The sequence below is a fragment of the Hippoglossus stenolepis genome, chromosome 20, assembly GCF_022539355.2.
Source record: "Hippoglossus stenolepis isolate QCI-W04-F060 chromosome 20, HSTE1.2, whole genome shotgun sequence".
In the NCBI taxonomy this organism is placed as follows: Eukaryota; Metazoa; Chordata; class Actinopteri; order Pleuronectiformes; family Pleuronectidae; genus Hippoglossus; species Hippoglossus stenolepis.
The window spans coordinates 7,586,878-7,609,765 of NC_061502.1; the positions used below are offsets into that span (position 1 = coordinate 7,586,878).

General features: G+C 41.3%; 1 protein-coding gene and 1 long non-coding RNA gene across 6 annotated transcripts in view; one reads left to right on the forward strand and one right to left on the reverse strand.

Moving 5' to 3' along the window:
- Nucleotides 1-22,888, forward strand: part of LOC118099902 (1-phosphatidylinositol 4,5-bisphosphate phosphodiesterase beta-1) — a 110,502-nt gene that overhangs the window by 1,945 nt on the left and 85,669 nt on the right. For all 3 annotated transcript variants that reach the window (XR_004694384.2, XM_035144699.2, XM_035144698.2), the window contains exon 2: nucleotides 3,578-3,655. Coding sequence is in view for 2 of the 3 variants with exons in the window: in XM_035144699.2 (XP_035000590.2) it covers nucleotides 3,578-3,655 (78 nt within the window). In the remaining variant the exon portion in view is untranslated. The remainder of the gene's footprint in view (nucleotides 1-3,577; nucleotides 3,656-22,888) is intronic.
- Nucleotides 1-22,888, reverse strand: part of LOC118099903 — a 29,621-nt gene that overhangs the window by 1,944 nt on the left and 4,789 nt on the right. Inside the window, exons 2-4 of one of the 3 annotated variants that reach the window (XR_004694385.2) lie at nucleotides 20,615-20,716; nucleotides 10,851-10,950; nucleotides 81-167 (exon numbers count right to left, since the gene is read on the reverse strand). This is a non-coding gene — a long non-coding RNA (uncharacterized LOC118099903). Of the gene's footprint in view, nucleotides 1-80; nucleotides 168-1,485; nucleotides 3,632-10,850; nucleotides 10,951-17,914; nucleotides 20,471-20,614; nucleotides 20,717-22,888 lie in introns of those variants that run through there. The other 2 variants (XR_004694388.2, XR_004694387.2) reach the window with 2 other exon arrangements.

Genomic DNA, 22,888 nt, shown 5'->3' on the forward strand with positions numbered 1-22,888 from the left:
CTGACCTCTCTCAACCAAAATCTGTACATGCAACAGACACTTATAGGAAGTCAGTACGATGTTGAGTTTTTTTTCTTTACTCCAGAGGGTGCTTTTCGTTTTTCTGGCAGACGCGGTGGCCGCAGGCATTTTCTATTCGAGTTGCTTGTCCATCTGTCAGTCTCATTCTGAGGAAAAGGATATTTCACAAATACGTTAAAGATCGTTTTTCAAATTTGGCACAAAGTGTTCACTTGAACTCAAGAATGAACTGATTCCATTTTTGGCCATAACTCAGGAATTCATGTGCAAATTATAACACTCATTTCTGATGGGATACAAAAATGACTATTTATATCTGAGATGAAAGTGCAACTTAATTGTGTATCATCTCATTATGTTCTGCAAAAAACACCTTTCTGGCCATTTTTCAACTCCATAACTCAAGAACAGAAGGGCAGATTGTGACCATATTTCCTGCAACGATGGCGGATTCGCACAAACAGGGAAGACTGCACATATTGTCACACTGCTGAACATTCAGTAGAGTCAAAAAGTTGTTTCTACTGAGCGAGGTTGGCATAACACACTACATGAACAGCAGCCACGAGTTTTCAGGAGCTGAGTGTCTAAATGGTGAAGAGCGCTGCCAGCACTTCAGCACGCAGCGCTCGGCGGTTCACTGTTGAAATAGAATAGAAGAGCAATCAGAAAACCTCTTGAAATGTTTTCTGAAAGTGGCGGAGCCGCAGACGTCCCCGACCTTCCTCACACAGACATGCACATACATACTTTGTACTTCTGCTGCTGCCACTTGCAGACCGGCTGCCGCTGTAACGCATAAAATACCAGGCTGTGGTTTAAACTATCGCCTGAGTTGTGTTATTATTTGTCAGCCTGAAGAAACGACACATTCAGCACGACGGTTGCACTCTGTTATGAGAGTGAGGGACGGGCAGACATCTGAAATCCTTAGAGCTTTCGTGTTGAAGATCCCTCACGGAGACGGACGAGGTCAGAAATATGTGAAAGACGATGCTGAGTACGCTTGAGCAGATTTTTTAAATCTCGTATCAGGCCCCTCTGGTGTGATGTGCGGTGAATAGGATATTATCAAGCGCCACAGGGGAGCATTAAATCCCTTAAAGTTAAGAGATGCGTCGTTAGCATTGAGAGCAAGAAATATGCTCAGCTCAAATCTCCTCTCTAACATGTCTCCCTCAGGTGATGGCTAATGGTACACACTCTTCGCTGAAAATGTGAGCATCTTCTACCCCGGATTTGTTCCCCTCAGGGAGTCTGTTTCTAACTTCAACTAAAGAGGACGCCATCACCGCCTAATGTCTTCCCATTAATGACAAAGCCTCAAAGTAGTCAAATGACAATAAAAAGCGTGAGCATTACGACTCCTTGTAATCTCATCACTCTGAAGTCTAATCCACATCGTTGTGTGGTTTCTTTGTAAATGCAGACCCATGAGGAGATCTTTGAGTCCATAATGGCTTAATGTGGTTGTAGTGGTGGTCTTAGAGAGATAGCTCATTAAGAAAGAAAGCTGGTGAAAGTAACTGCTCTCGCATCATTAGGCAGATTCCCGGTGCTCTCAAGCCTCCTTCCCGTCCCTCTGACATAACAGATAATCCATCAATCAGTGCAGCTCGCCCACTTAGTGAATCCTTGACTTGGTTTATTGGGAATATAAACTTTGTGACATCAAGTCATCCAACAAATTTATCTATCAATTCCATAAATCTCTGTCTGTCTTTCTGTCTCTCTGTGGAATGCATATCTTGAGAAACGTTCCTCTTATCTGCTTCAAACTTTGCACGTGTATGATTAAGGTAATTAAACTACACTGTAGAATTTGGTGCGATTTTGGACATGTGATACGTTTTAATATTAACAATCTTTGAATAAACAGGTGACCAGGGAGTCATCTGCGTATTATAGGTTGTTGATCCCTACAACAGCACGTTCACAACAATGTCAACAACAACTGATTCTCCAGTTCAGTGTTCTGCATACAAAATCACCTTTATGAGAACTTTGAATAAACAGGTGAACGGCTCTTTGTGCAGAAACAGCTTCAGGGTTCTGTGGACTGAGTCCTGCAGTCGGTCTTTCCTTCCTCAATTACTGCAGTCGGCTTTTTACAGTCTCAGAAAGAAAGCTGCAACCAGCATAAACAAACAGCCCATTAGAAATTTATAGGAGTACCCACAATATTCAGAGAGATATTTATCTGTTAAAATCTAAACTGAAAACATCGAGCCATGGAGTGTAACTCAAGGAGAGATCCGCAGTATGAAGTGTCAACTCTTATGACATGCTGTATCTAAGAACTGCGAACATTCGGCTTTTTTTCTTCCTGCCCTCGGGCTCTAAGTACTGTGTGTGTGTGTGTACGCTGCACACGTTCGATGGTTTGAGCTGCGTCTTTTGTCATTCAACCAAGCCTGTAAAGATTGTGCCGTCATGTGAACAGAACCAAAACGATTCCTCTCGAGTCTCTAATAGATTTCATGGGAATGGTGGGTTGCCATAGCAAGGGTCACTATAGCAAATGCCTCCGATGCAGCGGCGGCCGGCAAATGAGTCGTTTACTTTCCTCTCGTTTCCCTTTTTGAAAATGTATTTCTTCTTTTTTCTCCATGGGTTCATAATGAGGTGGAGTTCAGTGTGCAGCAGGTGTGTCAGGCTCTATAAACCGCACTTGTCTTATTTAGACAGTGTGAAATGATTTCAGAGCACTAATGGTTCTCTGCACCCCGGCACAGACTCCTCTGCTGTCTACCAGCTCGCAGCTCAACCCTTTCATGATGCCCTACACTGCAAGTCGCATTGGGTCGCACCCAAATCTGACAGGCATGTTGCAGATGCAGACCATTAGCGCCGTCTCCAAATGCTGTGATAGGGACATCATTAGAAGCCTTGTGAGGTCACTTTGAAGATTTTCTTGCTCTGTACAGCAAATGCAGTTTACATCACTTTGATCCCAGAGCCATGGCTGATTGAGGAGCACAATATGCTTCTGTTCAGCTGCACCACAGCCACTGTGGACACAGAGAGAAAAAAAAAAGCAAAGGCTCTTTCTTTTTATAGAAGCGTCCAATAATATCTGGCATTGCCATGTAATGCCTCAGGGTCAAGCTGTGCGTGCGCGCCTGTATGTGCGCGGCTTTGAGCTGTCTGCATGTGGGAGCTGTGGGGAAGCATTTGTCTGTTTCAAGACGGGAAAGATTGAAACATCAGCTGTGAAACAAGCGGCAGTTCATGTTTGCAGTAACAAGCGCTCACACACACACGTACACACGCATACGCACACACTCACACACCAGGCTGCTTGGTCATTTGTGGTGATGCCAGGTCATGGTGGGGGAAAGTACCATAGAAGGAAAGGATTGTGTGCATGCTTACAACATAAACAGCACTTCCAATGTCATTGCACACTCTGGTATGCATGCAGTATTAGAAAAACGAGAATAAGAAATTATCCTAAGAAATTAATTACTTGATCACAACATCATGTGCTCATGTAAAAACACAGACGCAAGCACACACATTGACTCCAGATGTCTTTTTTCTTGTTTTCCTGCAGGATTCTACCGCTGTGACCCCGGTGACTCTGACAGTTGACCCCAAAGGTTACTTCCTGTATTGGACAGACCAGAACAAGGTGAGACATGAAACCAACAAGACCAACTGACATGTTTTGGTCTCGAACACAAAGGTCACTCGAAACTGTCTTTGCCCTCCTGACTATTAAATTCTGAGCAAGAAATTCGATCAACAGCTGCTACAACTTAATAACACAACAGGCTGCTGTACTATGGATAGACATTAAGGATACAATTCAGGAAACGTATTGATCAGAAAAACACACCACAAGGAGGTTAACACTCTTAAGCACATGTCAGTTCTGAAATGTTAAAAAACAATTCAGCAAAATGCAATGAGGTAAACACCACAAGGTGTTCCACCTGAACTGTGTGCTTGCATGTATAAGATTAGTGAACACAGTGCGTCGTCACATGGTTTGCATTGCACTGTGGTTAAATGAATTAAAGACAGGACTGTTTTTATATTTTTATCCCTAAGTCCTTTGAAGTCTGCGCACTTGATGCATCAAAAAGTCTTCTTACTGAAATCATCGAGGACACTTGAATTTTTTATTCTTCCGCAGTGGTTTTGTTGGTCTGAGGACTTTAAGTGAGTCATGAAGGAAGTAAATCCCAGAATAAATTTAAGTGCAAGGAGCTTTAGTGCCATCCGACTTGTTAACCCCGATGATTCACTGGGGGAAAGCACGAAAGATACAAAGTACTTTCTGCTTTGAATGAATTATAGTCAATGTGAAACGACCTAACCTTCTATTTTGTTTTGTGTGAACCGGAGCAGGTGTCAGTTCTACAGTGTTTGAATTGTGCTGTCATGTTTCACAGAGCGTTGTTTGAAACTATCCAACTTTATCCTCTACTACTGTCATCGTATCTTTTACTGATATCCATGGCAACACCACGTAGTTCTGTTCTGGCCACATTAGGCGCACATTATAATTATCACAATTAGGATTGTTAGAAAAGGATTATAAAGTAACCTGGGAAGCGTTTACACAATTCTTTTTTTTCAAAACAAAACATACAATACAAACATAAAAAGACAATAATCACAAAGGACAAAAAAAGAGAAAGCCAGACTTACAGAGTTAAGCGACAGCATTACAGCCTATACTAATCAATCAATCAGTAAAAAAATAAAGCATATGGCGAGGAATAGCCAGAATGGGTATCACGCAAAATTTGGGGTGTCATTCGGGAAAGTTATGGCGCCTATAAATTGGGCCCCAGGTGATCTCAAGTTTTTCATGAAAACCTTGCGTGTTGCTCCGAAGCCTCTCAAGATGTATCCCTGAAACTAATTCCATTAACCATCTGGACAAACAAGGAGCACTGGTAGCTTTCCATTCGCTGAGTATTATTTGTTTTGCAACTAACATACCAAACACAAGTGTCTGCTGTACAGTATGTGGCAGTGCAAGAGAAGCCACAGAGCAGCCAAACAGGGCAACCAGTGCATCAGGTTCAATCTGTAAATCATACATTTTAGAATAGCATTTAAAAGTACCCTGCCAGAAGGGGACAATCTTTGGACAAAGCCCAAAGGTGTGGCCTAGAGTGCCTTCTGAAGATTTACATCTGTCACATATATCAGAGATATTAGGATACATTATTTAAATTTTTTCTTTGGAATAATGTAATCTATGCATGACTTAACATTGAATCCACTGCAACCTGGCATTAATTGAGCCCAAATGGAGTTTGTTTACACACTTTGCCTTTGTAGATGTACTGACATGATGAGAACACACAGACTCGTAAAAGATCAAAGATATTTTCATTTGGTATTTCCAACATGATGCTTGACAGATGGATTGTCTCGTGTCTTTGCAGTTTTACGTTGACATATTTGAGTTTCACTTTGCCTTACAGTTACATTGTTTTTAAATCTGTGCTTCACAACACTGACTCATCTTCCTTCCTATCCGTTCTGAATTGAGCTACTGAAAGAGCAGTGCTGAAAAAGGAGACAGACACCTGAACTGCTGCACCTGCACCAGCACTTAACTTGACACCCGTGAGAATATTCCATAGTGCATTGTTTTTTTTTCTTCGCTCCAGTTATGGGTCTCATAATAACAAGGAACAAGGTTGTGAAATTTAAGTCACTTGATACGATCAGGCTGGGTAAATCAAGCACTTCCCTTCAGTTTGACCTTGAAATCGTGTAGATTTGCAGATTTCAGTTTGGTCGTCATTGTTTGCTCCTTTTTTTGTATGTGTTTAAAGCTTGAGTACATCTCTGCCCATCCAGTGCGCCTCTATTCTTCAAAAACCAATCCAACTCCAAACAGCTTTGATGGCCGTAATGTGCTTCTGTTCTATTTGTGTGTATAACTGTATCAGCACCGGCAGTCAGAGGTAGACTAATTAATAGCTACCATTGATTTTATGTTTGCCTAGATGAGGGTATTTCACTGGAGCCATGCGAGAGCATAGACAGGAGTGCTGACTGAGACTTTACTTTACACACACACACCTCTGCACACACACACACACACTCATCATTTATGAGTGTACAACTTCTCCTGTTTGGTGAGAAAGAAAAGAGCTTATTATGTTGGCACCCCACTATAAATTTATACACTGTATGTGGAAAAAAGAGTGAGAGGGTGACTTCTGGGCATATATACAGTTCTGTGAAGCAATCAATGAGGAAACACTTGGTTTTTAAAAAGCGAGAAAGACAGAGACAGAATTCAATGAATCCTTTTGCTTGCTGTCGGTGTATATATGGAAAAGTGTATGTCTGTGGTCAGAGGCATCCAGCATCCAGTGTGATTCTCCACAGAGAGAATTGAAAGAGGCCCTTTGGCATCAATTCGTCATTATTTCCTGTGCCTCAGTCACATAGTGAGGATTTTGAAGGATGAGGGTTTTGTCTGTGTGTGTGTTTACATGTGTGGGTGTCTGTTCTGTCTCTCGGCATCGAGAGCAGTGCTGCTGCACAAATAATAAGTCAAATTGATACCGAGCACAGCCCCGGACAAAACTCTATTAGGGCATAGAGGAAGGCACCCGCTATATTCCTCAGTGCCACAATCAACAGAAACGTGTGTGTGTTTATGAAGATGTCTTGCCCTGTGTCTTTGTGCACATTTATTCATGGCGGTGCTGCACATCTGTTCAGCAGACCAATTTAAACAAGCTACGATGCTCTGTCCAGTTGTTATGTGTGTGTTTGTTAGAGACTGGGCCTGATGGCCTGCAGAGTAAAAGCATTCCTCAGATTCTTCAGGAGCACAGCAGAACTGTAGCCAGTGTGCCCGCTGCGCTAACTTTCAAACAGACATTGTCACTGATGGATACAGTTTGTACAGTTCACTGTGTTTTCAGTTTTAGTATTTCCTGGAGACCTTGCATGAGCTCGTTTTTTTTCCTTGATGCACTTTTTATTCATTATTATATATTCTTTATCCAGTATCAATCATTTATTGACTCATGCTGTATAAAATGCCAAAGTCATTAATCTGATTTCTTTAGAGTTGACAAAATCTAAACAGACCTGCAGCTCAACCTTGACTTTAACACTAATGACTTACCTCACACATTTGCTGATTGACTTGGACTGACATTACATGGGTTTTATACAATTATTTTATAAAAATGTTTCTTGTTTTCTTGTTTCTTGACAACACATTCAATTACATTTCACAAGCAGGAGGGAAAGGTGTTGTTGGCCGTGCACATCAGCAGTCATTTGTTAACTTTAAATCAAACTCTATGAAAACATGAAATCAATGATTCCTTGACACAGTCTGTGACATAGTAACAGATTTTTTAGCAGAAATATCACCCTGTAGAATCAATAAACAATTAGCGATGTTTAAGATAAACTGTCTGTCAGTGTTGGGTAGCCAGCAGTAAAATTAGGCTAATGTTTCCTCTGTGTCTAGTTCCCATTGACTAAAGCTAGGTTTGGTTGTTCCTTTTATCTTATTTGTTGAAATCCTCTTCATGTCCTGATGGCTGTCAAATAAAAAAAAATGAAAAAAAGTGTGGCCATCGCAGGTCAATTAATTTCATTCAGACTGAATGACATGTTTCGCTGGCGCACCTGTCTGTCACCAACCAGCTGGCCTGCTTGCACGCACCCTGCGTGTTCTGTCACTGCGCTTGACCAGAGTCTTCAGCTGAGGAGACATACACAACTGAAGTAGAGACGATAGCGAGTGAGTCATGGAAAAGTCTTCGTCTAGCAGTTGTCAGGAAGTGTGCGTTCATGAGTTTTGGGGGTGTAGCTCTGACCAGAAGGCCGCTGGGAGGGGGTGGGATGTATCGGGTGCATTTTTTCAAACTGTAGCCTGCTCTTGCTAGCTTTTCCAGGATTACCAACCCAAACTTTATGTATTTACACTTTTAGGGACTTTAGCTATTGGACTTGTTTTGGGGCTTGTCTTCTTTATAGTAGAGACTATGTGAGCATGTGTGTGAGAAAAAAAGAGGTAAAACAACCTCAAGCAAGCATAAAAACTTTATGATGCAACTGAATACAATTATTTTTTGTTTCCATCAACTTTTTCTGAATGTGATACTTGAAAATTAAAATTTAAAGATGGAAACAGGTCTTAGACAGAGATGGGAAAGGTGATATAAGGGCTACGCTGTTTATCCAAAGGTTTGTTTTTTCCATCTTGTGACGCGTTCCTCTGTCAGAGTCTGATCCAGCTGTGGATTTCAGCCATGTTTGAAATTCAGAAAGACAAAGTTTAGTTTTGATGGAAGCAGAAAATGTGATGTCAGATTTGTTTAGGCCTCCTGTTCTTTGCTTTAACTTTCTGGCTCGCCTGTAAATTGATGACTCAAGTCTTTAAGAGTCCTGTAGTTTCATCCTGAGGTTTTTGTTGAAGTTGCAGTAAGTTTTGCTGACAATACGGCCTCTGCTTCAGAAAGGTAGTATTCTGTTGAGGACCTGTCAGAACTCTGACATGATACTTTTATTGATTCCTGATTGCCTGTCAGAGTAATCGAGATGACTTAACAATGGCAGCAGCTTGGGAGATGAGCGAAGACATTCTTGATCAAGAGATAAGCTTCATTGGATTTTTCACTTCCTTCCTTCGAATGGTGGACGCTTGCCAAAAGAGCAGCTCGAACAATGCTACACTTGGTGGAGATGAGAAGTTGAAGAAGTTGTTGAAGTTGATACAGTCTGAATACAGTGAATAGGGATTACACAATCTCTCGTTCCCCTCTGTGGATAGAAACAGGTGCAAACACTGTGGATTCTACTGTGAACTCCACCTCCATGTCTGCGCACTGCTGTATTTTTAAACAGGGCACTGCTATGTAAACTCCCACAATCATAACTCTCCCGTGTTTGCATTTGTTTGGTTCAGAGTCCATTTGGCTGGCTTTTCATGTTTCTGCATTCTCTCTCCTTCACCTTGAAAGACCCCAACACCAACACACACACACACACACACACACACACACACACACACACACACACACACACACACACACACAATGTACAAACACTTCCACAGATGGAGGAGCAACATATTTGACAAAAACAACAATGATGGACACACATAATAATAATAATAATTAATAAGAAAGATAAAAAGGAAAAGGAAAGTCCAAGGGAAACGGAAAAGGTTTATGAATCTAAAGAGAGAGTCTTCAATTTGTCAAAGTATTGTATGATCGGCAATGATGCTGTTGATAATAATGTAAATGAGCATTACACTGCAATGAAATGGTAAGAGTGTGTTTCAATGCATGTTTCAACTCATCCGACATTAGGAATACATTTTCAACAGCGTCATATATTGGAGAACAAGTCAGTACTGGTCTAATCATTATGAGTGAAACATTAGTTCAATTCAAAAGAAGGCACATTTCCCACAGCTGTTGCATAACAACCCCTTTTAGGTTGAGAAAGAATCCTGGTGGCGTGCTTTCCCTTATTCAAGCAAAATATGCTGCATTTAAGAACCAGGAACTTGAATACATTTCTAGGTTCCTTCTTCATGGTTTTGAAATAACGCTCGTTTGTCCAGTTTTGGAACAGTTTAGGATCAGAGAATCTGAAATGGGCATTCAAATAGCTTTCATAACATTCCGTCAGTGACACATTGGTTGATTTGCAAAGCCTCTAATTTAAAACATTCACTCCTGTTTACAATGAACTGATGAAATGAGGCAGCAGTAACCAGCCTGACTGGTTTACATGACGTGATCCATAATGGCTATGTCTGCCCTCCACTATTGTTGACAACTTTACGTATCTCAGTTACAGTTCATTGTTAACCAGAGATTAGCCTGAGGTATTTAGAAGAGCCTTACTTACATATATATATCAATTGGCCGATATGATCCATATCTATAGGTATCTGTGTTTGCAGATATTCACTGATACGAAATTTTTTATTTTACAGGATTAACAATGCAACAAAAAATTGCATTTATGTTTATATTTTGGTTTAAAAAGTACATGCATTTACATACATGTACTGTATATGTAATGTTTCAAGTAACAAACATGCATCAACATTTGCACCAGCACCCAACTCATCACACCCATACGCCCACACACAGTCACACGTGTAAGCACCTACACACACACTAACATTCCTATAATGCCCAACCAGGAACAGGTGCTTCTGTCATAGGTTAAAAATAATTTCTCCTCCTGTTGGTGGAGTCTGCTTTCAATGGGAGGAGCCATGAAATGCTGAGAGGTGGACTGACTCAGTCAAATTAACAGCCTTTTGGTTTAGTTGCCTTGGTTGCCATGAGACAGCACACACCTTGGAAATGTCACATTGTCATTCAGCCTCCGCTTTTATTCTGGAGATTGTTGCTACTTTCAAACTGATATCATTGTGTCCTCGCGTGTGTGTGTGTGTGTGTGTGTGTGTGTGTGTGTGTGTGTGTGTGTGTGTGTGTGTGTGTGTGTGTGTGTGTGTGTGTGTGTGTGTGTGTGTGTGTGTGTGTGTGTGTGTGTGTGTGTTCATTTGTTTGCCCATTTGTGCGTGTTCCTCCCGAAGCTGTGGTTATAACAAAAGGTTAAATGCGTTCCCTCGGGGGATTTACGTTTTAGCTGTGAGCAGTAAGCATATGGCCTTGAATGATGTTCAGAGGTGAAAGACAGCTCACCCCAGGCCCAAACCAGACTCAGCTGCTGGGTGTGGGACATTTCTGAATGAGCCTGGAATGGACCTAATGCAGAACATGAGTAAGGCTGTTTTGGTGTTAAACGTGAACCTAATACACACTTGATTCACGTGCACGAGCAAAAACACACACCCTTTCTATGCTCTGTCGTTGTGGAGTTCCCACATCTGTTTTCTCCAACACAGCAGTTTTCTGTGATTACCGGCTGAGCGCTCCTCCACCTCCGTCAGCACTATATAGGAGGGAGAGACAAAGCATAAATCTGCAGCCAATCTACTAAAAGTGAATTGTGACCTTTGCCAAGTCATAGCTTGATGGGCCTTATTTCATCTGTGCCGCGAGTGAGAAAAAAAAAAAATGGAGGGAGACAGATGGAGAAACAGAGAGAATTAGGAAGAAAAGAGAAACAAAACCAAAAAAACTATACAATGATGATCACTGCAAAGAAAATGAACAATTTCGAGCTGGGGTATGGTTTTACTTGAATTAATCACTTTCTGCATTCTGTTGACATAATGGAGATCGTCATTGCATTTTCATTGGCTTTAAGGAGATGGGACCTGCTGATGTAATATGTCCGTACGATTTTTCATAATAACAAGCTTTCAAAGTCACCAAACATAAGGGTATTGGCAGTAGCCATTTGATAAAACTTTGAGTGTTATTTTCAAAAATGCACTAAACCTTATACCACTTTGACATCTTGCTGCCATTGTTAAAATTTTCACATTGTTCCCTGTCACTGACCCAGTTTTAGTGCTGCTTATGTCAGATGAAAGCTGTAACACACCAAATTATCACGAAGATTAAATAGCCTTGTCTAAGAATAACTAATTATAATTAATGTTGATGAATGATGTTGCCTTACTACTTCTTATTTCAAGGGCTTTTATGTTTTTTTTGAATAATTTAAGAAAATGTCGTCCTCAAATATGGATTTGGACGTTGATTACAATGGCAACATTCAAAGCTTCAAAGCCTTTGAGTCAGTCCTAGTCTACAAGGCAGCAACGTATTGAACACAGAATGTCTGGATAGGCAAAAATATATAGAAGATGACATGAAAAACTATGAAATAAGAAATTACAGTTTTCATTTATCCTCATGGAGCCGTGGTTTTATTCTGACAGTGACAGTTGATGGCGTTAATGAGCAAGAGACCAGCTCTGTACTTTTGACACATTAACTGGTATTTGAAATGCTCTGTTGCATTTTGACTTTAATTTTGCAGCTTTTGTGACACATTCACTTTATATGTAGATCTCAGGTCACAAAGTGTCACTGAGCTCTGCCTCAGATGTCTGATGTCTCTTCCGGCACAAGTGTAAGTCAACCATAGCACTATCAGCACTTTTAACCTCAAAAACTGCTTCTTAAAAATAGCGAAATCTACCTTCTCTGTTAGTGCCTTTCTTCTAAATCTCTCTCAAAGTTTTCGCCAATCTTTTTTCCCCATGAGTGAAAAATCCCCACAGTGAAATAGCTCAGTAAGGTGCTCAGACAGTACTATTATCTGCAGTGGATATCAGCCTCACAGGTGAGGTTCAGTCTTTACAGTGAACACTGAATAGCCAGCACTTCAGTAAAAGGTCAGGGCAGCGTTATTGATATCAGTCTTAACTGTCTCTGTACAGAATACTTATAGATGTTATTTATTGGTATTCTGGAGCAGGAGAAAATATTGTCAGTGAAGCATTTAAATATTATGACAGTTAAACCAGACACTCTATGTGATGTTATTTGGGAACGGCAAACGTGTGTACAACAAGGATAGCTTTTTTCAGTCTTGCAGTTTTTATTAGGTGGCATTAACAAAAGCTTGGCTCAGAGCACCAAACCTAAAACAAGAAAATGTAAACTGTTGAACTGCTGTTTAGCCGAGCAGAACTTAAATATAACACCGGCCTATATCTATATGTGGGGACTTGAGGTTTTAAAGTTAATAGCTCTTTGTTAGAGTGTCAGAGGCAGAAAAAGAGAGGTGTTAAAAGAAGAAAAGCGTTGCCAAGCTTCTTTTGGATTAGTATTTCCTGGGTGACTTCAGAAGGCTTTGTTTGCGCTTGAGTTAGTCCTGGATTTCTCCTTGAATTCTGATTAGGACTTCTTTTCCACTGCTCTGTGCTGGTCTGTGCGTAAACAAAAACACGCTCAAGCCTTCACGGAAAACACATAATGCAACACAGTGGAGGAGGTGAAGGAGGAGGGATTTGGTTCTGTTTATTTCCTCCCCTGAACAACTGGAGTACGCTCACAAACGTTGGAGCTGTGGATCCGGAAAGAGGGTTTTTGTGTCCATTTAGAGCCTCTTGGCTGGTTAGAGGCTCTGTCGCTGCCAACGTTGTTCGGCATGAATCTAAAGCTGAGCCTGCCAAGGTAATGGAAGTGACTGGCTCTGACCGGCCAGCTCAGAAGAGGAGCTTACGCATTCTGAATTCAAGTGATAAGCTCAACCAATCAAATGGCTTGTAAATGATGTTGATGGTGCAGCAGCGACTGAAGGGTAACAGTTAATACAAGCCCACAGTCTGTAACTATGGGGATGAACAGGGGTAAGATAAAATAACAGGAAGACCATGAAATAATAACTAAAATACGATGAACATAGTACATTCAAAATATTCAGACCCCTTTCTTTTTTCATATGTTCTATTTTTTCATCAATACCCACTCTATACTCCATATTGACAAAGTAAGTACTTGGTTGTAGCACCCTTGGCAGCGATTTAAGCCTCAGATCTTCTTGGATATGACGAAACAACCTTTTCACACCTGGATTTGGGGATTGTCTTTCATTCTTCTCTGCCGATCCTCTGAAGCTCTGTCAGGTTGGATGGGGCTCATCGGTGGACAACCACTTTAAGGTCTCCCCAGAGAAGTTCAAGCCACGGCTCTTGTTGGTCTACTCAAGGACATACTTTATGTTTTCCTGAAGCTACTCCTGTATTTTCCTGGCTGTGAGCGATAATGTGGCCATTGTCCTGTTTAAAGGGGAACCTTTAGCCCAGTAGAGGCCCTGAGCACCCTGGACCATTCAGTAAAGACATCGATGCTCTCGATTAAGCTTTGCCTCAACCCTGAGAAGTCTCTCCTGTCGCTACCTCTGATGCTGCATCAACAAGCAACATCATGCTTCACCATAGGGAAATGGTCAAGTGATGAATAGTGCCTGGTTTCTACCAGACAAGATGCCTAGAACTTAGGCCAAACAATCCAGTCGTAGTTTCATTAGACAAAGGAATCTTGTTTCTCATGGCCTGAGAGTTCTTTGGGTGATTTTAATGTGTCTTTCACTGAGGAAAGGCTTCCGTTAGACTTCTCCTTCATAAGATGGGAAGTGTGCTGTAGTGACGGTCCATTTGGAAGTTTCACTCATCTCCTCAACGGATTTCTGGGGCTCAGTCAGAGTGACCACCAGATTCTTGGTCACCTCTCGTACCAAGACCTTTCTACTTTTGTTTGGCAGGGCTCTGGTTGTTCCAAAGTTCTTTCATTGAAGAATTATGGAGGCCATTGTGGCTCTTGGGAATCTGCAATGCACCAGAATATTTTTGTAGTCTTCCCCACATCTGTGCTTTGACACAATCCTGTCTTTGAGCTGTGCAGCCAATTCATTTGATCTTATGGTTCAGGTTTTGGTGTGATGCATATCAGAAAGAATGAAAGAGAAAAAACGATCAACAGGAGTGGGAGGTACCAGAGCTTAAGTTCTACTGTCAAAACAGAGGCTCTGAATACTTACTGTCAATGTGATCTTTCAGTTTTTCCTTTTTTTGCAGAAATTTCAAAAATTAGTTAGTTTTTTTCCATTATGAGTAAATTGAGTATAAAATGATTTTATTATGTGAAAAAAGTAAAGGGGTCTAAAATCTTAGCAACTCAATAATTCATTTTTGAGACTGTGAAAGAGCACTGATTTAAATCCATATTGTTTTGCAATTCATTGTATTTTAAGACATTTCTCATATTACTTCACCCATATACTTACTCCTTCAGTGTAGCAATCATCGCCTGAACAAACTGTTGACTTTGCTCAGACGGATGTTTAAAGGACAACACCAGTGTAATTTCAGTATCCTCTTGTCACCGTTATTAGTTCTGATAGTAAACGTGTCATGTTCCTACCAGTCAGAAGCTACTGCCGTCTCCTCCACTGTATATTTGTCTTATACTCTACCAGAAGTCATTATGGGTTCAAACTCGTCATCTCTTGGTATAAATCACATGTCTCATGTTGCTGACGTGTTGTTGGGAGAAGTTTGCCTTGAGGGCTTTCTGCCAGAAAGGCTTACTGGCAGAAAGACTTGCTGACTTCAGCTTTCAATCACAGTTTGGTTGTTTTTGCAGCAAAACTGCTTGATTAGGTTTGGGAAAAGATGATGTTTTTGGGTGAAAATAAACCCATTTACCATCCACGCACACAGAGATTTCTCTCTCTCATGTGGACACTTATCTTTCAGTCTTTAGTCTGTGTACCTGTCCCTCAGAATCTGTTGCATGTGAGAGTGATCTACGTGGGCGTGTACATGCACCCCTCTTACCACCATAGATTGGATTAATTCTTTGAGAAACCCAGTTAGAATACTCCAAAAAGTACTCCAGTGAATTTACATTGTGAACTATCATTAGAACAGTTTTTTTTTATAAATTGTCACAGATTTTATAATAGAATGTACAACAAAATATTTTTCATGAAAATTCTGTAACACAGTATGAGTTACTGCCAACAGACAGCTCGTCTTGTGCAAATCAAAGGTGCTCTGTCAAACAGCTGAGCAAACAGGATAATTAAGCTTCTCGTTTTCTTATGGGTCCAGGTATTTATAACATTTATTCTGCCCTATTACTGCTCCACTCGCTCATTGTGTTGATTCCTCTCATCTGACTGCATTCACACTTTGACATTGAGTGCTCAGTATGACGGAGGTGCGAAAGAGAGACTTACCTTGGACGAGGATGACTTAAATAATTACACTTGCGTTTCTCTTTAGGTGTTCGTCTCACTTGAGCATTGTCCCAAAAACTTATTTCAAGCGTGAAACATTGATAGATGAAGAAAGGGCTTAATGAAATTTTGATGTGGCGCACGGAGATATGTGGTTAACAGTGATGGCGGTAAATTGACTTTATCTCCACTCAGTAGGCTGCAGTGAGCTGAGAGGTCTGCTTCAGTCTCACTCTCAATTCTGTCTCTGTCGCTGTCTCTACTTCTGTCTGTCTGTCATTACTGTCTCTGGACATGCTGATTACTTCTTCATTACAACCTGCCTGCACTCGTATATTGGTTTTCGTGCAATAATAAGGGTAGCTGCCCCTATTTCACACCAGTAATTCTTTTCTTGATGAAATGACAGTTGCTGCACCCTAGTTTTAACAAGTGTTGTTATAAGCCGATAAATAGCTCATCTTGGCCGGTGCCAACCAGATTTTGTTTATTGCTGCCTTGCTGCGTGCAAGCAATAAAACTCATAATCATATTTTCTTCACACTAAAGCGACTTTCAGGCGTGTCACAGAATTGTCCGGAGGGGCTATATGTGAGAACGCAAATGCCTGAGTCCGTTTCTCTGGACAGATTCAGAAACTTTTCCTGCCAAGCCCCTAGGAAAATGTCCCAGTGAGCCCATGAGAGAGTGCAGCACGAAAACGTATAGAAATTCTCAGCAAGTGAGGGGCCGTGTTGATGTTTCTAACTCGCGATGGATTGTAAAACTGGAAAAAAAACAAATATCTAAGGATGAAAGGGAGGAGCCATACACATAGAAGACACTGTCAAAGATGTCAACTTGGAAAGACAAGAAAATTCGAGCGCTTTTGGTGATAAGGTCAGACTCTGTTGTTGAACAAAACACATGCTTTTCGCAGCGGAATTTATGCATCATGTCCTGCCTCTTGCATGCTCTGCCTATACGCCACCCCCACACCTGACAGTTGGACATCATCCTATTTTTTTGAATATTAATATGTAAAAGGCAAACTCTGGAAAATGTGCGGACACTTTTTTTTGGTACACTTTTCGTTGCTGAAAACAGCTGAAGTGACAAAATCTCCCGTAGGCAACTGCAAGTCATTTTATCACAACGCTGTAAAGAACCTCAACTAAAGGTGAACCTTGAACATTTGAACCTTTTACCGTGATACATCAGAAGTAAGGATCTGTAGCTTATACGCCCCCAGGCAGCAGCAGCAGCAGGTTGGATTTGCTGTTCTGACACAGTCATGATTTGAATAGATTTAAATGTACAGCGGAGCCCTGCCTGCTGTTGTAGCTGTCAATTGTATATTTGCATGCCTGAGACAGAGCTTGGTTGAGCTATTTATCACAACACAGTGGAATCACTCAGAGTCAGTTTGCTTTTCTGCTTGTTTTTGCACAGGTCTGTCGGTGCCTGTATTACCCATTCAAACGTAAACAAATTTACACCTAGAATATGTATGAGTTTGTCACATGACCATAATTTGTTGGTCAATATTATCTCTTATCCCTAATTAACACCCATGTCACTGGGGAATTTGGTCACCAGTCAATAAAATGTGTAAATTAGCTGTGGTTGGTATTTGTTGCAATTGCATCACCTGACATTTGCACTGTGGGTCAGCACTCATAGGTTACAGTCTGTCACGGCAGCAGCTCTGATAGCAGTTTCTCTGATTGAGGGCTTCTGTCACGGCTCAGGAAGAATGAATTCAATCTCTCCTTTGATATTATTCTTAATCAATTACAGCAGAGGCTTTCTAGCTCAGACATTTAAGCACTGATGCTTGTATGACATTTGAAATTTGCGAGGAGTTGCATGAGTCACCTGGCTCACACAGAGGCTGACTCCCTCACTTCTTCTTCTCCCATCCCATCCCTTCCACTTCAAACGCTATAACCCAGCCCAGTTGCCATGACAATCCAATCCATGCGGCTTGTTTTTTTGATGCTGCAAAGTACTTAAAACCCCCCTGCTGATGGGATGTGACTGCCATTGCTGTACCAAGCCAGGTGGCAGAAAAAGACGAGATCCAGCAAACAGACTTTGAAGTCCCAGTGTAGACATGCTCTATATCAGAGAGCATCTTGTTGCTCATCACTTTGTTATTGTGCTAATGCTGCAAAAAAACAAAAAAAAATCCTCAGTATGATTAGTTTCTTAATCAAATAAGATACTGCAGCTTTTTGGTTTTTAAATTAAGGGACCAGAAGGAAACCAGAACAAAGGGAAGAGGAGATTTTTAATCACAAGTTGGATATAGGAGACAAACATGTTTAAATTTCTCAATCACGTCTAAGAGTAATGTACTGCTGCTTTCCGAATCAGTTTTCCTGCCAGCCCCCGAGTAGAATGTCTGGAGAGTGAGTCCATGTGAGAAAACAGCAGGAGATTCTCTGGAGAGTCTGATGGCACAACGGATGTAAAACTCACAAAAAAGAATACAAATATCTCAGGATGAAATAGAAGTTACTCGTAGAAGTTACAGATTAAGATGTCAACGTGGAAAGAAGAAGAGATTTGACAACATTAGGTGATAAGGTTGCTGGCGTCGCACAAAAAAACACTGTGCTTTCCGCAGTGGAATATATACGTCATGTCCAGCGTCCTGCATGCTCTACTCTGAATGCTCCGGACATTTTCCTGCTGTTGTGAACGCCTCTGACCCAGACAATTGCCTGCTACGTTCCTCATATGTGAAAGGTAAACTCCACACCTAATCATCTGGACATTTTCATTAGCTCATATCTGAATAAGACTTACAGTACGTAATCACCAGTTCACTTGACTAGCAGCACTGGTCTTGCTACTGTTCAGGATCAAACTCCACAGATAACCAAAGCTGAGATATGAATCCAGATATAAAATGTCAAAGTGCGAAACGCTGAGCTTCCCTGCGACCTGTCTTGTTTCAAAAATGAATAATTACTTCACAGTCAACTGGCAAACAGACCAAGATGAAACAAGTATGCTTTTTTTCCATCGTTATTTACAGTCTGTGGTGTAGCTATGTAGAATACAGTAGAGATTATTCCACTCTCTTCGTACTTATCTGAGAAAGAGAAGCTCACATAAAACTTTAATGTCTCAGGGTTAGATTAAAGATCAACGTGAACAGCTTCTTCAAGCTCATAATTTTTTCACTCCTTTTATAAGTGTGTGCCATACTTATTATAACACTGAGCATGTGCGCACTACATCAATTTTTTTGCCCTGTTAATATATAAAGAGCTGCCATTTGTCTCTCTCCGCTCTGTCTCTCTATTCATCTCAACTAATGCTTCGGGTTTTTCCATCCTCACCGAGAGACCTCAATAAATTTTATTTAATTCATTTTGCTGGAGGAATCAGGGCTTACACTCAAGTCCCATTTGCTGATCTGGCAATTATAGGCTTTTTGCCTTTTCGAACATTTCCCATTATGTCCTGCTGCTGAACGAAAATGACCGACTGTTCAAGTTAACGACTTCAAAAAAAGACAGATGTAGATAGTAAGTAGATAATCACAGTGAACAAAGAGGAAGTTTTTTTCCCCCTTTGTTAATCATTTGCAGCTACATGAGTGTAACAGAGGTCTGTATATTGTGTTCACTCCCACAAAACCCTGAATTAGACTTGTCTCAGGTTCCGACAGCTCTCTCAGACATATTTCACTTTGTATCATCGATTGCTTTGATGCAGACTAATCTAAATAATTACATTAGATTTGCTTCTGATATTTAAGAGGCCTGTAATTCCCACCAGCGAGGGGTTTGGGGTTTTCATGCCGCCCTGCTGCTTCTCATTTTAAGCCACATTCCTTTGTACTCTCGGCGCAATTATCTTGCTTCTGTCTTTCCATTTCCAAATGTTCGTGTCACGGAGCGTTTTAACAACGCTCTGAGGGGAGTGATTTTGGCCTTTATTGTAGATTGTTAACATCTCTACACAGAAACATGAACAAAGTGAATAAAAGTTGGAATAAATCAAAGAAATCTTGTCAAAACCAAATATAAAAGAGCAGGAAAGAACATTTTCCTCAACAGAAGATGTTACATTTCAAACAGAACAGTCTCTGACAGACTTGTTTAGCCTCAGCAAAGTCTTTACTCAGGCTTTTGTATCCACTATCACAGTGTTGTTACCGGCACAAAGGAGGTTATGTTTTCACCTGTCTCTTAGTTAGTTAGCAAAAATAAACAAAAACAACTAAATGGATTTCCATGTAATTTGGGATTCGATTAGGATTAGGATAACATTTTGGTGGGGATCCAGATCAGGGGGCAGGTCCAGGAGTTTATTTTCAATTTCTTTGACATTGTGATAGGGAGTTTTCAAAATTTTCTACAGTTTCCCAAAGAGTAATTTATGTATCATGATTTTTTTTAAATCAGGCACATTTAGGGAGCTGATACCCACGAGTGTGTGAAATTTGGTGCAGCTTGATTGAATCCTAGGGGACTGTTGGGCCTTGGCAGAGGCAGACATGACCTCAATGTTTCTTCATTGGTAAATATAGAGTTGAAGTGAATTCAGAAAGTTTTCTGCCAAGCCGCCACTCTGTTGTCCATCACCCAAATTTTCCTCTCCGACTCCCCTCTTCCTCGATGTTCCATTTCCGCTCGAGCAACTAAGTGTGTCACAAATGTGGGTCAGTCGACTTTCCTTCCCCCCTCTAAAGTCAATTCAATTTGGTGGAGTGATAAGAAGGTATCAAATTTAAGCAGCTCGGAGGTGCTCTGGGGCAAGACATGAGTCACAGCAGTCTGCCACACTTAAAACACCAGCTTCTCTCCAAAGTCTTCCGAGAGAGAGAGAGAGAGAGAGAGAGAGAGAGAGAGCACAGACATCTTGGTTATTAGAAGAGAGGATGAGACGGACAGGGAGAATATTACTTTTCGTCAGTACATTAGCAGATAAGGTGAAGTCGGGGTGCAAGTTAAACCTTTTAGACGGGGGCGTGCCTCCACTTTCCGGCCTCGTTGTTTGCTCTTCGCTCTCGTCTTTACGTCTGTGGCCTATAATTTGTGTCAAACACTTTCAGGACCTGTTGACAAACACACTTAATTGCCGGTGGTTTCTTTGACAGGAAAGAGAATAAAAAGGCAAATGGCTCTGTAGTAACTGTGGGTTGTGAGTGGGGCCTGGCAGATAAATCGACCTGTCTGATGCTGTACACTAATTGGCTGGCTGATTTATGTGGTTTTGTTTTGGATTTACCAGTTGGCGATCATCTCCTGTGACAGACGTGATAGTCTGTGCTCTTGAGGAAGTTATGCCTCAAGAATGGAAAGACCATATGTAACAAGAAGTGTGTGGTACAAGCAGCACAGTGAATTGTTTGGTTCTTATGTCCAGGAGGACCTAGTTACCACGCAGCCTTATACGGTCTATACCCTAAATACTTCAGCTTGGAGGGTTCAGTCATTCACAGTTCTACAGTCTTAACAAAAAGTTTTTCCGAATAGCAGCCGTCAGTATCTCTTGGCAGTCAATTAAAAATGACAAACAAGAACATCTGTCTTTGATCCCCGTTCTTATCGTTGGAGCAGTGGATAGCCGCACTAATAAAATGCAGAAGAAAAGATATCCAGCCCTCTAAAACATTTGGACAAACTGAGAGTATCTTTAAAAATGTTTATTCAAATTGCAACAATTATATTTCTAACATGTAACAAGATCTACAGAGAATCTTGGACATATTTTGGCTAAAAGCTGCTTAAATTAAAGATATTTTCTCTGTTTATGCCTGTGATTGCGTTTCTAGTTTTGCCATTTATCTGTCGTCTATGTAATCTCGCCCTCCTACTGGTGAATTAAGTGTTTACTTGTACTTGTTCTCATCCAGTCGAAATTTAAGAGGAAAACTGAAGTGGTGAGGGCTAAGGAAGGATAACCAGAGAGTGTTTGAGGAAGGATCTTGCAGAAGAGGAGACACAGACACAGAGAGGCGGACACAAAGAGCTTTGCCTCCACATAGAAAGTGAAAAGTGCATTTCTCTTAACCACTTTGTCTTGACTTCAAAGGGCCCATGACTTGCTCTTAGGAGGTGTCTAAATGAGGTGATGTGAAAGATGAGAGCCAGAGCAGCGCTGTATGTGCCGCTGGCAGTGATTCTCAAAGGACTTCAGCAGAGAGCTCAGGCACAAGCCCACACAGGCACACTGATCACTTTCAGCCCAGAACACTGAGATGTGATGTGGTCAGATGTGCCTTTTATCCATTGCTGGAGCACCAGGAATTACATTCTTTTGAAATTGTCAGGCTGTAGTCAACCAAAGAATATTTTCAACTGAAATCAATATTTTACAAGAAAAAGAAAATCAGCATTATAAGAAAATTGGTTGGTTTGTTCCTTTGTCAGCAGAACTACAGAAAAACCACTGAATGGATGTCCATGAATCTTTTTGGAAGGTTTGAACATGGGCCAAGCAAGAACTCAGTACATTTTCGGGGGATCTGGACAAAGAGGCTGATCCAGAATTTTTTTTATCATCATCTTTAACATTGCGAGATATTTTTTTACAATTTCCCATGGAATAAGTCATAGATCTTGATGAAATAAATCAGATACATTTGAGGACTGATTTCTGTGAGGGTGTGAAATTTGGTGCAACTTGATTGCATTTAAAGGGAGTGTTGGGCCTTGGCGGAGGTACGCACCCTACTGAATGCTGTTGTAGTTTGTGTGTGATTATGCATTCCTGCATGCGTGCAGGTTTTTCACTCAGACTTGATCTCAGATGTTCCACTGCAGCAGATAAGAGCCATTCACAGTTTGCCTGAAGGAAGGCACACACATAGAGGAGCAGAGTTAAATGGACTGGAGGTGCAAGGACTGAAGAGGGCAGTGGAAGGGATGGGGGGTGGTGTGTTCGCGTGCCTGCGTGTCGGCAGGGGATCAGGCAAGACAAGACGTGAACCGTCATCCATCAACCAGAGAGCTGCTTTTGAGATTCAGGCAGATGGGGAGCAAAGGATGGAGGAAAGGAGGATGAGGAAAAATAGAGGAGGCAGAGGTGAGACGAGCAGGAAAGAGGGGTGGCTGTCCGAGGCAGCGGAGGCAGAGATGGATAAGAGCGGACGGAGTGAGGGAGGGACGGAGGGAGGAGGGAGGAGGGGGAGGGTAAAAATCCTGCCAGAGGCATAACAAAGACACAGAGAGAGAGAGAGAGAACGGAGGATGATAGGCAGATGAGGGAAGCAGCTTTGCTTTCT